The 17,467-nt window shown below is 36.0% G+C and overlaps 1 protein-coding gene across 1 annotated transcript in view; it reads right to left on the reverse strand.

Moving 5' to 3' along the window:
• Nucleotides 1-17,467, reverse strand: part of IQCM (IQ motif containing M) — a 267,294-nt gene that overhangs the window by 171,734 nt on the left and 78,093 nt on the right. Inside the window, exon 7 of the mRNA XM_066360174.1 lies at nt 7,663-7,772. Coding sequence (XP_066216271.1) covers nt 7,663-7,772 — 110 coding nt within the window. The remainder of the gene's footprint in view (nt 1-7,662; nt 7,773-17,467) is intronic.

Here is a 17,467-nt window from a genome sequence, read left to right on the forward strand (position 1 = left end):
ACATTGAAAAATAAAGGCAGTGGTGCTCTTTTAGGTGGGATTCAGGAAAGAACTCTCATAGAAGGTAGCATCTAATGTAAACGTATTATCACATCTGCCTGCTTCTGCCACTGGGAAACACAGAAACTCAAACCTTGCACACTTAATTTCAGGATATCTTTCATCAAGAATCAGAAACAATGAATATATAATGATGATATTTTTCTTATGCAGATAACAGTACCTGTGTGCATCTTCATCTCCTTATCTCCACCATTCATATTCATCTACTACTACCACCATTATTACCAAACTACTTTTATAACTATTACTGTTACTATTACTAGTGCAGGTCTATAATTTCTCATTTGAGATTCAGAAATCTAACAAGCTTTGGAAACCAGCAAAATTTTTATGGCACACATAGAGGCTAAATTTAACTTCTCTGACCTTTGATGGCAAAGGCTGACTTGAACCAACCAACAAAAGGTCAGTATAGTGACCTTTACCTCCCATTCAATGGGAATATTCTTATGCTTTAGGAAAAATCTTAACATATCTGGATCATAGGTTTAATTGACTACCACTTATTATCTTACCTTTCTAAAGTCTGAAATTTTCTGAATCCCAAAATACATCTGACTACAAGAATTTCTAATGAAAGATTATAGATCTGTACAACTACTACAAGCTAAAACTTTCATTGCCATTGTTGCTTGTACTACAATGGTAGCTCTGTATTTGTTATTCCAAATCATTCCAACATCTCATAAGCCTAAAATGTACAACTGAACACTTTGCATCTGATCCATCTATTGTTTAATGAATATACTTGGTTTGTTAAACCTTTTCTTCTGATCACTTAAAAAAATCAAATTACAGCAAACTAAGTCAATATAATATTAACAGCCACAGCAATATCCAAAGCCTGTAACCATAACCTTGAACACCACCACTTCCTATGTCCTTGAACACCACCACTTCCTATGTCCACCAGCACTTTCTATGTCTATTTGTTATTGTTACTGAAGTTTTCGCTCATATTCAACACCCATGTCTGGTGCATTTTGTTTGATGAAAATAAGCTTATTAATGCTGAACCTTCCCCAGTTCACAAATTTATTCCTAAGAATATTACAGGAAGTCGAGTGAGACATGTTCAGTAACAGATGTTTGCCATTTTTGGCTGCCTTTTTACAGTTTGTTCTCTTTCATTACTTTTAAAGAAATTTAGTTAATGTTCCCTTTACTAGAGAACAAGCGTACCTAGCTTCCCATGAGGTTGGTGGAGGGGGGACTCCCCAGGGCAGGCACAGGCTGTTCACTCTCTGAATATCTGCTAAAATGCTCTCTCTACATTCAACTTTTCATTCTTTCAGCCAGGTTTTGGTAATAATCACACTCCAGCTTATCTCAAAAGGAATGCATATTGACTGGCACCTGTAGAACTAGAACTACTGTGGGCACTAATGAAGATGGGTCCAGTGTTCCTCAAATATCTTTCTCATGTGAGAATATTTCATAGTAAAGGGTCAACATGCTTGACAAAATATAGCTGACTCTTTTGGCTTCCACAGTAAAGACAGTGAAGTAACTTCCAAAAGTAAAAATTTAGTGGTCTTTTATAATAAAAGATAAAAGTGTAGATTAAGATTTTTTTCTATTGCCCTGGTGGGTGGGCTCAGTGGTAGAGCATCCACCATGCATGTGGAAGTCCCAGGTTTGATTCTAGGTCAGGGCACACAGAAGAGGCACCCATATGCTTCTCCACCCCTCCCCTTCTTGCATTTCTCTCTCTCTCTCTTTCCCTCCTGTAGCCATGGCTTGATTGGAGTGAGTTGGCCTCAGGCTCTGTGAATGGCTCCATGGCCTCTGCCTCAGGCACTAAGAAGAGTTCACTTGCTGAGCAACCAAGCAATGCCCCCAGATGGGCAGAGCATCTCCCCTCGTGGGCTTGTTGGGTAAATCCCAGTTGGGGCATATGCAGGAGTCTGTCTCTCTGCCGACCTTCCTTTCACAGAATAAAAAATAAATAAATAAATAAATAAATAAATAAATAAATAAATAAAGATTTTTCTTTATAAAATAAATTGATCCAAAAATACAAATTTAAAATTATCCTATTTATTCACCTAACCTTATGTGGTCAAGTAATGGTACATTGGTAAATCTAAGCAACATTACCTCCAAATTTTTCAGAAGTGCTTTCTTTATTTCTTTCTTTTTTAATTAAGTTGCTGGGCAACCAAGCTATTTCAGTGCCTGAGGCAAGGCCATGGAGCCATCCTCAGCACCCAAGGCCAAATTGTTTTAATCATTTGAGCCATGGCTATGGTAAGGGAGGAGAGAGAGAAAGATTGAGAGAGAAGGAGGAGGAGGAAGCGTACAGAAGCAGATGGGTGCTTCTCCTGTGTGCCCTGACCGGGAATCAAACTGGGGACTTCCACATGCCAGATGCTCTACCACTGAGCCAACCAGCCAGGGCCAGAAGTACTTTATTTTAAAACACCATAAGAATATCAAATATGTTTTGACTGATTTCTTCTGACTATACATCTTAACCTATTTATTGATAAATTTTGCATGGAATACCTGCTTAATTCTTCTCAATAAGTAAAACAGGAGTAAATAATTTTTATCTAGAATTCAGAAATTAATAAAATAAAATAAATCATGGTTATTAAAATATACTATAGGCCCAGATAATATTGCTGGAGCACAAAATAAATATTGAAGTATAGGTTTTTAACTGCAACTATATATATTAAAGGCATATTTCAAAGTAACTATCTATGTCATTTTATCACAAGAAAATTCAGAATTTTAATATTTCATAGCAAAAGAAATATGCACATTAAAATTAAAATGTGAAAGTTGAAGTATGTACAACATTAAGAATCACTATGCCTTACAGTACAGCCAAAACAAATAAATAAAAAAGTTGATTAAATTGCAAAATGGGAAAACAATCATGGTCACTTAGCTATTAACTCAGGGCCTAAATTAATCCCAAACCTACTATAGGATTTTCAAAAAGTAGTTTCATTGCTACCCACAATGACAAAAATACATAGGAAATCATTTGAATAAATAGAAATCTTAAATTTAGTAGTTATGATCATTTGTGCTAATTCTCATAAATATAAAAAAATCAAATCAGATAACCTTTTTAAATACATGCAGCACACCAAAGGAAACATTTTGAGCATGAAAACAATTATAATACCTTCTCAAATGTTTTGGAGGAGAGAAGGCAAAGAGCTTAAGAAGAAATTGTGATGCGGAAGACAGAAAGGAACAATGATGTTTTACATGTTAAATGTTAATTTACTATTCTTTGTTATGTAATAAAATCTTTCAAGTGAATACCCACTGTCTTCTGACCATCTAACTTAGTAAAAAAATTACAAAAACTATATAAATTTTCAAGTTAAAAGAACAATATATCCTTAGATTCTTTCAATTTTCTTTTTACCAAAATGGTTCAAATTCTGCAGAGAAAAGTAATAAAATAATATTTTGTTAAAATCTAATCAACTTATTCTATGGTCAAAATTAAGCTGATGTTTAGAAGTTATTTTACTCTCTCCTGTACTTCCATTACCTAAAAATTAACTACTTATCCAATCTTCTATCAATATTTGTTTTTATCCTATTTTTAAAAGCATATTTTAATGCATTGACAAATACAGTAATTTTTGCATCTCATATTTTGATAAATACCAAAGCTATTTTCCATCAATACAGTCCTCCAAGTCATGGGTTTCAAGATTACTTCATACATTATTATAAAGTTAGCAATTTTTTTTTTAAGAAGAGTTAAATGAAATTGTGAAAGAGAAATTTGGTGATGATGGTCTTTCCTACATTATTGCAATGTATGTTACATGAGGGATTATATTCACAGGTGCTCACTTATCTTGGGTAAATATTATCTTTCAAGATAATTAAGGCTATAAATATCTCAGTGCTTCAGAAACCATAAAAAGTAGCATTAGTAGATTTCTCTTCAGGATGCAGTTTCTTTAATTTCAGATAAAGAAGTTTTAGGGGGTTATATGCCATTGCTTAAAATAACTGGAAATTCTAAACAAAGAAAAAGTCTAACAATTTTTTTACAGTTGCAGAAATGAAACATTAAAGCTAGAGGTGTGTAACATTATTATATTATTATTTAGAACTAAAAACATATAAGCACACATAATACATTAAAAAGAAAACAAAAACTTCAGACATAAAAGGGGTAGTGTCTTTTGAGCCACAGAAAGCATAACCACAGTAACTTTCTTTTCTTTTCTTTTCTTTTTGTATTTTTCTGAAGTTGGAAACGAAGAGGCAGTCAGACAGACTCCCGCATGCGCTCAACCAGGATCCACCTGGTACACCCACTAGGGAGCAATGCTCTGCCCATCCAGGTCGTTGCTCTGTTGCAACCAGAGCCATTCTAGCACTTGAGGCAGAGGCCATGGAGCTGTCCTTAGCACTCGGGCCAACTTTGCTCCAATGGAGCCTTGGCTGCGGGAGGGGAAGAGAGAGACAGAGAGGAAGGAGAGAGGGAGGGGTGGAGAAGCAGATGGGCGCTTCTCTTCTGTGCCCTGGCCAGGAATTGAACCCGGGACTCCTGCATGCCAGCTCGACGCTCTACCACTGAGCCAACCAGCCAGGGCCCACAGTAACTTTCTTATTTGAGTAAATTAAAATTTTGATTAGAGCAGCTAAGCTGCAGAGAAGGTTTTAAAAGCAGAATGTGTTACATTTTTTTCTACTCCTATAATCAATGATAGGGTTTTCTGTTCCCTGTCTCTACTCCTCTCATAACAGTTCAGAAGCCTTCTATATTGTGAATTTTCCAACTTAATTTTTGTCTTCTGGACTGATTGAACAAACTCACATGACAATTACTTACTACTTTGCATCCATTAGGGTCGATATTATCAAGAAAACAGAACATATAATAAGTGTTATGAAGATGTGGAGAAATTAGAACACTTGGGCACTGCCATTGGGAATGTAAAATGGTGCAGCCCCTGTAGAAAATAATACGGTAATTCCTCAAAATATTAAACATAGGGATATCATATAGTTTAGGTTTTCTTACTTCTAGGTATATATCCAAAGTAAGTGGAAGCAGAAACTCAAACAATAATTGAACACCCATGTTCATAGTGACATTATTCACAATATCCAAAAGGTGGAAGAAATTCAGGTGTCCATCGACAGGTGACTGGATAAAATATGGTATATACATGCAGTAGAATTTTATTCAGCCTTTTGAAACAGAACAGAAATTCTGAAACATGCTACAACATGGATGGCCTTGAAAACTTTACGTTAAGTGAGATAAGTCAGCCACAAAAGGACAAATGAAAATGATGAAGACAGAAAGTTAGGTGTTTGTTGCCAGGGAATGCAGGGAGGGAGGAACAGGGAGTTAGTGTTAAATGGGTACAGAGTTTCAGTTTGGAAAGCTGAAAAAGTTCCTGAGACGGATGGTGATAATCGTTACACACAATGCGGCTACACTTAATGTCACCAAACCACACATTTAAAATGGTAAATTTTAATTATGTATATTTTACCACAATAATATATAAAAAAAGAATCTACTTGGAACTTGGTCTTTGATTCTTTCTAGGACTGTTATTATTTTCAAGAGTAAACGAAAGGGGAATCCTTAATAAAGAAGCCAGTTAGACATCCAATGTCAAAAAATAAAAAAGCAGCGAGCTGCAGGAAAAAAAAAATTAAGGTTGGAATTTTACTCCTTCTTATCCATTTCCTCCACCCCTATATAGTGGGTTGGCAATAATAAGATAATAGCCTCTAACTGGACTGATGCAAAAGGTCTATTAATGCTCAGCCAGTCTCCATTCCAGTCCACCCCAAAATCTCTAGACAAGTGCACATACCAAAGTACCATCTATTATATCAAAGCCATGGTTAGGAGTCTTTTGTTCTCATTTCACATCAGCAAGTCCCTAATCCTGCACTCAGAGCTCTTCAAAATCAAGTCTATTCTTGCTAGATTTTTTCCCCAAAGGAATATGTACAACATATTTATTTCCACAGCTAAGAGCAGTCTCTGAATTATTAGTATAAAACAGGGTAGACAGAGCGGAAGGCTTAGAAGCAGCGGTTCACTTTTCGTCTTTCCTAGAAGAGAATAAATAATATGACCTTCTTATGGGTATTACTTTTGTTAAGAACATATAATGCATTAGAAATATATATCCTGTTAATGGCTGTGATTAATGAATACATTCCAAAAGTAGTAGAGTACAAGAACTGTTAAAATTTTAAGAAACATGGTATTTACATAATCTCCTTGCCAAAATTTGTATAATCTTTCTTAATATTGCTCATATGATGTCCTTGCCTAAAACAGAGCTACAATGACTTAGTTTTAGTAAATTTACTCACAAAGAATTTAGCAACGTAAGTTAAATGACAATTAAAAAAGTTTATGGGGAAAATATAAAGCTCAATGTTTATTTTTTTCATGGTCAGTAAAGAAGTATTCAATAGATAGAAAAAAGAATTATTAAATATATTTCATATATAATGATATTATGGACTGAATTGTGTCCCCCACATTCATATATATTAAAGCCCTAACCACCAGTGTGACTATATTTGGAGATAAAGACTTTAAAGTGGTACTTAGGTTCAATGAGGTCATAAGGGTAGGGTTGTGATCCAATATGAGTAGTGTCCTTATAAAAAGATGGAGAGACACCAGGAACACCACAGCAAGAAGGGAGACTTCTGTAAGCCGAGGAGAAAGAGGCTCCAGGAGAACCAGGCTTGCTGGCACCTTGATCTTGGACCTACAGACTTCAGAACTTGAGAAATACATTTCTGTCATGTAAGACACCCTGTCTGTGGTATTTTTTTTACAGCAGCCCGTGCATACCAATACAAATGACAAATCAAGAAGAAAAATAACATAGTAGTAAGAAAAGAGAGAAAAAGGCAGAGAAAGAATGAGATAACACCTTCATACCTAGAAGAGAACGTGTAGGAGCTGTAATAAACCCAGTGATATCTACAGCACTGCAAGACACAATGTTATAAAACAGCATTTTGCAATCTTTTAAGAAATTGTTGCTGAAGATGTCAGAATCACAAGTGTCCCCTACAATTTACAAAGACATCTGAGAACGTGCCCAGCTGAACAGATGAGCTGAAAGTGAAGCCCTGATTCCATTTTTGAGTCACAGATTCCCAGGTCCCTGTTGAGAGAACCCTCAGAGAACCATCAATATGTGGTCATGAAATTGCCCTTGGATTGTTTAGTCCTCTAATTGGAAAACTCCTAACAAATGTCTTTATTCTCCATTGGCCTCTGTAATATTTTCTTGATAGTCTAAGTATCATTACAAAAATAGTTGCTATGGTATTTGGGGCAAACCATTGTGACGATAACTTTGGCTATTAGTGCTCTTCAAATAAAATTAATATATAATACATGCTTAGGTGGTCAACAAAATTTACATAAGCCATTATAACAGAACTGAAGCAGTGCTTCAGGGAAGAAAAAATAAAAAGATATATTTTAATAAAGAATCCATACAGGAATAGAATAGGTCCATAGTAAAATCTCACACGTTATATCAAAATTAACCCAATAATTTTCCAGGAAAATGATAATTCAACTCTATGTACAGTTTTAGGAATACTTACAGAACTATACTCTTGAAATGACATTCCAGAGAAACTCGGCAAACTAGAGTGAAAAGCCCAACGGGAAGACGTTTGTGACACAATTCCTCTCCAATTGTAGAATGGTTTGTCTGTTAGAAATATCACTGTAGGTTAAAACAATACTTATCCAGGGAAAGTACACACTGATCATACTGCTCAATATTACAAAGAGGAAAATAAATCAGCTTTATGGCCCCATTATTCTGTATTAAAATCACATCTTGTCATCTAATCAGAAAGAAATGAAGTGAAAGCATTGCTGAGAGAGAGACTTCAATTAATTGGCTTCCTCATACAGGAAAGCCCTTGTGTTTTTATTGCATGCAGTGTGCCCATCAGAAAATTAATAAGCTCCTTCTTCTAACTCCCTTCCCTTCAAGAACATTGACTTCTTTTTTTAAATGAGGCTTAAACTAAAACCATATCTGTGAATAGCACTTAAAAAATAAAAGGACAACTCTTTTCCCTGTTAATACAAGTACTTTAAAAGAAAATTCAGAATTATTATGAAGGCAGAAATTTTGAAATTTCAAAGTAAATGAAATTATTAAAAGTATTTAAGATAAATAAATAGGTGAAAAGAGCAAAAGGCTAGCCAGCACATACCCACATATTTCTTCTCTCTCATGGCAATTGTTACATGGGATTTCTGCAGAAAACATGTTTGTTTTTTAATGAGTAAAAGGAGATTTAAGATTTGTTTATTTGTCAGAAACATAAATCATTTTATTTTTCTTTATTTTTAGAGACAGAAACAGAGAGAAACAGAGAGGGACAGATAGGGACAGAGAGACAGGAAGGGAGAGAGATGAGAAGCATCAATTCTTTGTTGCAGCACCTTAGTTGTTCAATGATTGCTTTCTCATATGTGCCTTGACAGGGGGGCCACAGCAGAGTGAGTTACCCCTTGCTCAAGCCAGCGACCTTGGGTTCTAGCTGATGAGCCTTGCTCAAACCAGATGAACCCATGCTTAAGCCGGCAACCTCGGGGTTTTGAACCTGTGTCCTCCATGTCCCAGTCTGATGCTCTATCCACTGCGCCACCACCTAGTCAGGCAGAAGCATGAATCATTTTAAAAAGGAAAAAAATCAGTTCAATTCTGCCATTCAAATGAATTAAATTATTTGTACATTTCTATTTTTCTTTCTAATAGGTATTCATATACATATATTTTTTCCTGATACTTTCAGTATACTAGTCATCCATGAACTGGTTAATTTTATATAAATTTAGAGAAAACTCAGAAGTAAGAAATTTTTTTATTCCATTACTTTAATTTATTTACAAAATCATAAGTTAGGTATCCCATAGAGTAGCAAAGTAGTAACATAAAATGTGATGCTATCTCAGAGGCATCCTAATCAAATCGCACACACATACACACACACACACACACACACACACACACACACACACACACACACCCTAGCCCATTTTAATTTTATTGGTATTTTTTCCATTTCCAACTAAACAAGTCGCTGCCCTCTATCAAAAAAGTAAAAATATCTAGAGGAGGCAACATAATAAAGTGTATGTTTCAATCACAATTTAATATAAACAAATAAAAATTTTAATGGTAGTAAATGTCAATAATGAGAAGATTGTAAAGAACCTAAAAATATTAGTATCTGAGAAGAGGCTAGCTAAAGAAAGGCCCTGTGTTATACTTGAAGGACTCATAAACTTAGGGGTATATAAAAGGAAATCATAAGAGTTCTCAAAGATGTACATGATCTCATGATGCTTTTTTTTTTTTTACTAATTTGAAGTACTCTGGCTCACTAACACTATCCCTTTCCCACCTACTTCTTTTACTGAACTTCTACAATAAGTGTTCTTGCATATTTTATTTTATTCTACTTTATTTTACTTTTTTATTTAGTGAGAGGAGTAGAGGCAAAAAGCTGACTCTCACATGCACCCCGACTGAGATCCACTCAACAAACCCAGAAGGAGGCAATGCTCTGCCTATCTGGGGTATTATTGCTCCATTGCTCAACAACTGAGCTCTTCTTAGCTCTTGATGCAGAAGCCATGGAGCCATGCTCAGTGCCCAGAGTCAACTCACTCCAATTGAACCACGGCTGCAGGAGAGGAAGAGAGAAAGAGAAAGGGAGAAACAAGAGGGGAAGGGGTGGAGAGGCTGATGGGCACTTTCTCTGTGTGCCCTGACTGGGAATAGAACCAGGGACATCCATATGCCAGGCTGACGCTCTATCACTGAGACAAGCAGCCACGGCCCTATTCTCACATATTTTAGATAATTGAGCTCTCTTTCCAATCTCCTTTTTAAATGTATGAACTTTTCCAGGGAAGAGCAATATCTTACTGGGAAATTCTCCATGCTTCTAGTTCATTAGCAATGTTATTAAAGTAGCTATATAAACACTGGTGTACAAGAATTAGCCTCAAGAGTTTAAATTTCATGGGCAAAAGAAATCTTACTGATGGCTGAAGAGCCCAACCCAAAATGACACTAAATGTTATACAACTCATTTTACCAGGAAGTTCAGAGCACTTCAAATATTTTATCTTGTTTACCCACAAAACAGAGTCACATAGTTGAGAAGGCCATGCATTATTTTTTTTTAGCCTACAGGTATCAGACTAGAAAATATAGCTATAACTTTTCCACTTCAGGAAGCAGTAAAGCCTCCACTAAAATCCTCAAAGTAATCATTCACACACTGATGTTATGCTAATGGCTCTTCCTCAGAAGCCAGGCAGAGAAGGTGACATCCACAAATTCTGGTTTATTCCTCAAAGTCAGTCGAAAGTTATAAGCTTATAGTTTGAAGAAGACCAAAGTCATACATCAAACTAAATCATCACAAACCCTTCACAGAGCCAACAATTTAACAGATAATGCCACAGAAAAATAAAGACTCTACATTTTAGGGCAGGGGTCGGGAACCTATGGCTCGTGAGCCAGATGTGGCTCTTTTGATGGCTGCATCTGGCTCGCAGACAAATCTTTAATAAAAAAATAATAATAACGTTAAAAATATAAAACATTCTCATGTATTACAATCCATTCATTTCCTACCACTCATGTTCATGGTTGTAGGTGGCTGGAGCCAATCACAGCTGTCCTCTGGGACAACACCAAATTTTTATTGGATAATACCTAACGTCCACAGGTCATTGTATGGCTCTCATGGAATTACATTTTAAAATATGTGGCATTCATGGCTCTCTCAGCCAAAAAGTTTCCCGACCAGTTTTAGGGTGTGTGTATTACTAGCTAAATAGTTGCTAGTTTTGAAAGTTAAAACATTTCTTAGGCCCTGGTCAGTTGGTTCAGCAGTAGAGCATCGGCCCAGTGTATGGAAGTCCCAGGTTTGATTTCCAGTCAGGGCACACAGGAGAAGCAACCACCTGCTTCTCCACTGCTCCCCATCTCTCTTCTTTATTTAGTGTCTTTTTGAAAAACATTAGTATACCACTAAATCATGTTATTTTCTTATCCTCTATATGTCTTACTTCCCAATATAGACTTACAAGTCTTACAGTTGCTTTGTATTCTACAAAAAAATAAAATGCAATGCTGTGTCCCAAGCATATGCTCAATGTGTGTCCCTAGACTGATCTGGCATTAATTGAAAGGCCAATCAGCAAAACCGTTAAGAGTAAAAGGTCCCATATAATAAAACTGACATAAATATCTGAAGGAATGGAATAGCCTTCAAAATGTTTTGTTTTAGTTCTACTATTTTTCAGGACCAAATATTATTTTTCACCAGACTATCTTCTCTCACTTTCTAGCACTATCTTGATGTTTATAATGATAATAGTTTTTAAACACATTTCTATTAGGTGTGGCTTGTTTTATTTCCCATTTTTATTCAAATTTACATAGTTAACAATGAGCCAATTACTTACACAGGTAAGAAATATTTCTAAAATATAATAAACATTGTTATTTTAGAAACATGGATTACTAGGACGCCTGACAGAAAACTGATAAGACTGAATACTACATTGATATCACCATGAGAATGAAAAAAGAAAGAAGAAAGAAGAGGAAAATTCCTAGGTAGTTAAAGCATTCCATTCACCACTTCTGTCATCTTTGTAGTGACAAATGTTTCCTCCATGTTGCAAATGGATAGATTGGTCCAAGTCACCTGAATATCAGCTAAAGTTCCAAAAACAATAGAAGTCAAACTTTTCAAATATACTGTTTCAGAAACCAAATGTTCATAAGAAATATTCTATGCAATTGCCTTCAGCAGAGCCAAAGAGGTCCGAACAAAGTTCTATGTGTCTTTCTGAGGACATAATAGAGCCCAAGATACCGCTGGGTTCCATGGTCCTCTGTCCCTACAGCCTCTTTTCTGCCAAGCCTGTTGTTTCCCTCTATCAATTCCCTTGTAACAAGTAATTCTTTGAGTTAATTGCACATGCAGTTTTAATCCGTAGGTAATTACAAACAATTAATAGTTAGGAGAGAGAATTAGCAGTTCTTGGTCTGATTATCTATATAATTAAAAGGGGTGGTAAACTGGAGTTGACAAATAGCATCTTAATCACTTGAATAATCAAACCCCAGAAGCTTGCTAGGGCAGCTGAATTTCATCTGTCATATTAGTTTCGATTTTAGAATCAATGACTGAAATGTCCACTTAAATCAATTCATATTGATTATTTAAAGCAAAGGAATGGACACTATGTATTCTAAAATTACCTATGTACCTTTCTTTATTTATTTATAATGAGCTATTTCCAAAAGATTCAGTAAAAATATTCAATAGGCTAACTATGTATATTTACTGAATACCAGTTAATATTCATGTTCTCAAATATTGTTATACAAAAATACTGAGCTGTGGGATAAGCCTTTTTGCACTAGCTCTACATAATACTTTTAGTTAAGTCTGTGCTGAGTGACAGCAAGTAAGACACGCCTTTAATACTTTTTCTGGATATCTACTGACATCAGTTGTTTGTAGATACAGAGAAAATACTAAGAAGCATGATAAACTTAATGTAAGCTAAGAAAAAATATGAGAATTTCATTCTGATTTGGATATTATACAAAATAGTGGTGTCACTGTTGCATAATAGCTTTCTGAATTGCCGAGTATTTGAACAAGTTTGGCAGATGCTTTAAAGTTAATTGTGAATAAAAAATCATTCAAAGAAAATCATGACTTCTGGATTAATATGGCTTGTGACCCTGACAGCCCCACTAAAATACTACAACTCTAAAGGAAATTATGAAAAATCTCAAGGTCACACAATGAAATCTAACCATTCATTAATTTGAAGATGAGAAAAAAATGTTCTTTAATTAAAATGTTGAAAATGAATTGTAGATAGCAATCAATGACCTTTACTACATAATAATAAAACTCCTAGTCCTGAAAAGATGTTAGAAAGACATTAGATATCAAAAAGACCTGAAAGATGTTAGAAAGAGTCTTAATAACTCTCAAGAAAAGATAAAGGCAAAAAGAACAAAAACCATTTCACTACAATGTGGGTGCTGCTTTTGAAGGTCCAATTCTTTCTCCATACCCTCAGCTATCATGATCTATTTGGAGAGTACAACTCCAAAGAAAACCACTAGGAAAAGAAGGTATTCTGACTGTAGTGTCAGGATTTAATACAGTTCTGTAAGGAAAGAGCTCTGTTCAGAGGGTTGGGCTGGCAGGTCTCGATAACAATGCATGAAGGGTGTTGTAATTTTTATATACTGAATAGTTAAACATAATAAAGAATGAAGGAGTCGAAAAGTCCACACCTCAGCTGAGCCAAACTGCTCCAGATGGATGTTTGCCGGTAACTGGGAATTAGGTGGAGAAGCAGGCATGAACACCTACTTAGCAAATATAGAACTAGAAAAGGTAATAGATGCACCCAAGTGATGACAGAGCAGGTTTGGGAAAAATCACATGTTCTATTTGTTATTACTCATTTTGCATCCATCAATTTCTCCTTATTCAGGGCAGAGTAACCACATGGGTGCCTACATTAATCTTAGCAATACTAGTGAACATTTATTGAGGACTGGATTGCTAAACACTTTACATACATTACCTGATCTATTCTGCTCAATAACACTATAAGGTGGATGCTGAGTCAATCCCCAGTCTAACAGAGGAGAAAACAAAATTAAGTCACATGCCTAAGTTCGGCCAGCTAGTAAGTGGCTGGGTGAATCCAAGTCATTCCGAATTTGAAGCCCATGTTACTGTGACACAAGGGGAAAGGTGCCTGTGGTAGACTGAATGAACTATGGCCTCAGAGAGACACATGCCCTAATCCCTGGAACCTGTAAATGTTAGCTTTCATGGCAAAGGAAACTTTGCAGGCATGATTAAACTAAAAATCCTTAAGTGGTAATGAATAAAGGATTGACTTGGGGGTACAGTGAACACACAATACAGTGCACAGAGATGTGCTGTAGAATAGGGCACCTGAAACCTGTATAATTATGTTAACCAGTGTCACCCCAATACAATTAGTTTTAAAAGCCTGATTATCTTCAATTATTCTGGTGGGGCCCACATATACTCACCTGTATCCTTACAAGAGATTTAAGTACAGAAGTGGAAAAGGAAATCTGAAGACAGAAGCAAGAGATTGGAGTGATTTGAGGAAGAAGAGGTCATGAGGAAAGAAACACCAGCAGTCTTTGGAAGCTAATACAGGTATAAAATGAAACAAAATGAAAAAAACAGATCCTTTCCAATAGTCTCAAGAAGTAATCAGTCCTGCAGATATCTTGACTTAGCCCAGAAATTGATTTTGAATCTCTGGCTTCTAGAACTATAAGGGAATAAATCTGTGGTGTGTTTAAGCTAGCAAGTTTGTGGTAAATTGCTAGAGCAGCCCTGGGAAATTAATATAGTCTTCAATTCTAAAAAAAAAAAAAAAAAAAAAAATTAAATCTTAAAATATTCTGTTAAACCCAGAAAAAATTATTTAGAAAAGTATCAGCATTCTCACTCTGTCATAACAAGCCAAAGCTTTAAAATAGAGGCCAAAAACAAAAAGGAGAAAATGAACTACAACTTTTAAAAAATAACACGTATAAGATAAATAAATATTGAAATGAAAGTTTTTAAAAAGGGAATAAGTACAAGAAAACCAAAGACATAATGACAGAATTAACATGTACTTCAGAATGAGCAGGGATGTTAGAGACAGTGCAGAATATCAAATGGCTGGGTTTGGCAAGCGCTCCAAGAATGCAGAGGAAAAGTATGCAAAGATGAAAATTACAAGAGAGAAGATTATAGATTAAAGAGGAGGAAAAAAATATCCATCAAAGGAATCATACACAATACTGAGGATGAAACCAGAACAATCAGAGATGAAGAAAACACACACTATTGAATAATAATTTTCTGAGCTGAATAAAAAAGATGTGTGTCTTCTCAGTGTTTGGGCTCATTGTGTTTTAGGAAAAATTAATTATAAGTGATGTGTATGCAAGTACTTTCTGCAAAATGATAAGAATAAGAAATTGTAAATTATAAGAATACAAAAAAAAATCGTACATATTTAGAAAGACAAAAAAATCTCAAAGGTGTAAAACTATGTTTGTCCTCAAAATTTCTTCTAAGAAACAGCCAAAGAACTAGTAAATAGTAGAGCACCACCAACAGAATTTTCAGGAATTAGGAAAGTTGTAAAACCAAAATTTTGCAACCAAATTGTCTTTGATGTATAAAGGCCAGAAAAAAATAATCATTTTCGAATATACCAACAACCTGAAAAATCTCAGGAAAATCTTGAATTCTTGTTTAGACAAACAAACACTTATCTGAAGACCAAGACAAGAATCAAAATTAAAGACAAAAGAATTGAAAACCCGTGGCAGAAGAGTACTAGCCATACCTCTGATAACAGTAGACATAATTCTAATAGGATCACATGTAGTCACCTAGATTCCATAGCTAGGACTTAAAACTTAGTCGTACCAGGCTTTATCTCATAGTTTCTTTTCCGCTTTGTATTTCTTTTCCTGGAAACAAACAAGTTGTTTCCTAGGGTACAAACTTACAGTTCAAATGAAATGGTCTTTCAAATGGAATCTTGGTCTATGATGATCAAAAACAAGAATCAGTAACTCATGTCAAGCACTTACAATGGCTAAATCTTTGAAACACATACCCAGAGACTCAGTAAAAAAGATAAGAATAATGATGAACAATATAATGGCTATTCTACTCTCAGAGAACCTTCTTTCCTTCTTTGTAAAAATTCAAATTCAATTCATCTGAATCAGGACATGCTTTATAGTACAGTCGATATATATACCTGGAAAAGAGATCGTCAAAAATACACCAGAATTTAACAGTGAGTATCTCTGGGTGGTGAAATATTAAAGAATTGTCATTTTTTGGTTTGTTTGTTTTTGTGATAGTGTTCTGAATTTTCTAAATTATCTGTAATTAATTATAATTAACTACATTTTAGAGAAAACACATTAAAATAGGCAAAATTAGGTAGAAAACGATGAACAAAAGCAAACTTGAGAGAAAGCATCAAGAACTTATAGGGGAGGCATGAGATTGAGACTAAATTTTACTTCTTTTTCCCTAATAAGGGCATTTCATACCGCAACAAGAAAATATTATTTGTTTAAACTTCTTTTAGCAAACATACATGCAAAAATAAATGTTTTCTATAAATCTGCCCTCAATGACCACAACGTGTTGGGGGATAGGTGGGGAGCTACAACACCTTTACACGTGCACTCCCCTCGGTGAGAGGGAGTCTGCTGTGTCACAGCAGCTCTGGAGAACTTTGGTTCTCAAGTTTAGAAAGTAAAGACTCTTGATTCACTTAAGCAGCAGCCCAGGTACCAGCTGTCTCGGATTTGCTTCTGCAATGCAGAGGCGGCTATGTGAATATGTGACCTGAAAATGCCTTCTGGTGGCAGCTCTCCTGCCATCTTTGCCCAGAAGCACTGTGACAAAGACAGCTCATGCTGGCACCAGACTGCAAACTCCAGAGGGAAGGGACTGTTTTATTCTCTGCACAACCACAATGCTTGGTAAAGAATAAGTGTTAATAATTTTGAATAAATGAATTTTAAAAAGAGCTGGAGTGCGCATGTGTTACAGATGACAATGATGTCACATGTTTGTAAGGGGGGAAAAAGAAGTACAAAAGAAACACGGAAAAAAGTCTATTTGTCTCATATAATTTTTTTTTTCCTTTTTTTCATATTTCTCTGAAGCCGGGGAGAGACAGTCAGACAGACTCCCGCATGCGCCCAACCGGGATCCACCCGGCACGCCCACCAGGGGGCGATGCTCTGCCCACCAGGGGGCGACGCTCTGCCCACGAGGGGGCTATGCTCTGCCCCTCCGGGGCGTCGCTTCTGTTGCGACCAGAGCCACTCTAGCGCCTGGGGCAGAGGCCAAGGAGCCATCCCCAGCGCCCCAGCCATCTTTGCTCCAATGGAGGCTCGGCTGCGGGAGGGGAAGAGAGAGACAGAGAGGAAGGGGGGGCGCGTGGAGAAGCAGATGGGTGCATCTCCTGTGTGCCCTGGCCGGGAATCAAACCCTGGGCTTCCGCACGCCAGGCCGACGCTCTACCACTCAGCCAACCGGCCAGGGCCTGTCTCATATAATTTTAATTTTTTAAATTAAGTCTTACAGTTTTATTATTTATTGATGTTTGGACCATGTGGATCTTACCTATTTTAGTCAAGGTTTTGGTGTCCACAACTCAAACGTGCTTGATGACAATGAAAATTTGAAAAGACTTCTGGGAAATCAATTTGTCAGTAAGAGAAGTATTTTAAATATTTATATTTTTATG

Source organism: Saccopteryx leptura, chromosome 1 (genome assembly GCF_036850995.1).
Source record: "Saccopteryx leptura isolate mSacLep1 chromosome 1, mSacLep1_pri_phased_curated, whole genome shotgun sequence".
In the NCBI taxonomy this organism is placed as follows: domain Eukaryota; kingdom Metazoa; phylum Chordata; class Mammalia; order Chiroptera; family Emballonuridae; genus Saccopteryx; species Saccopteryx leptura.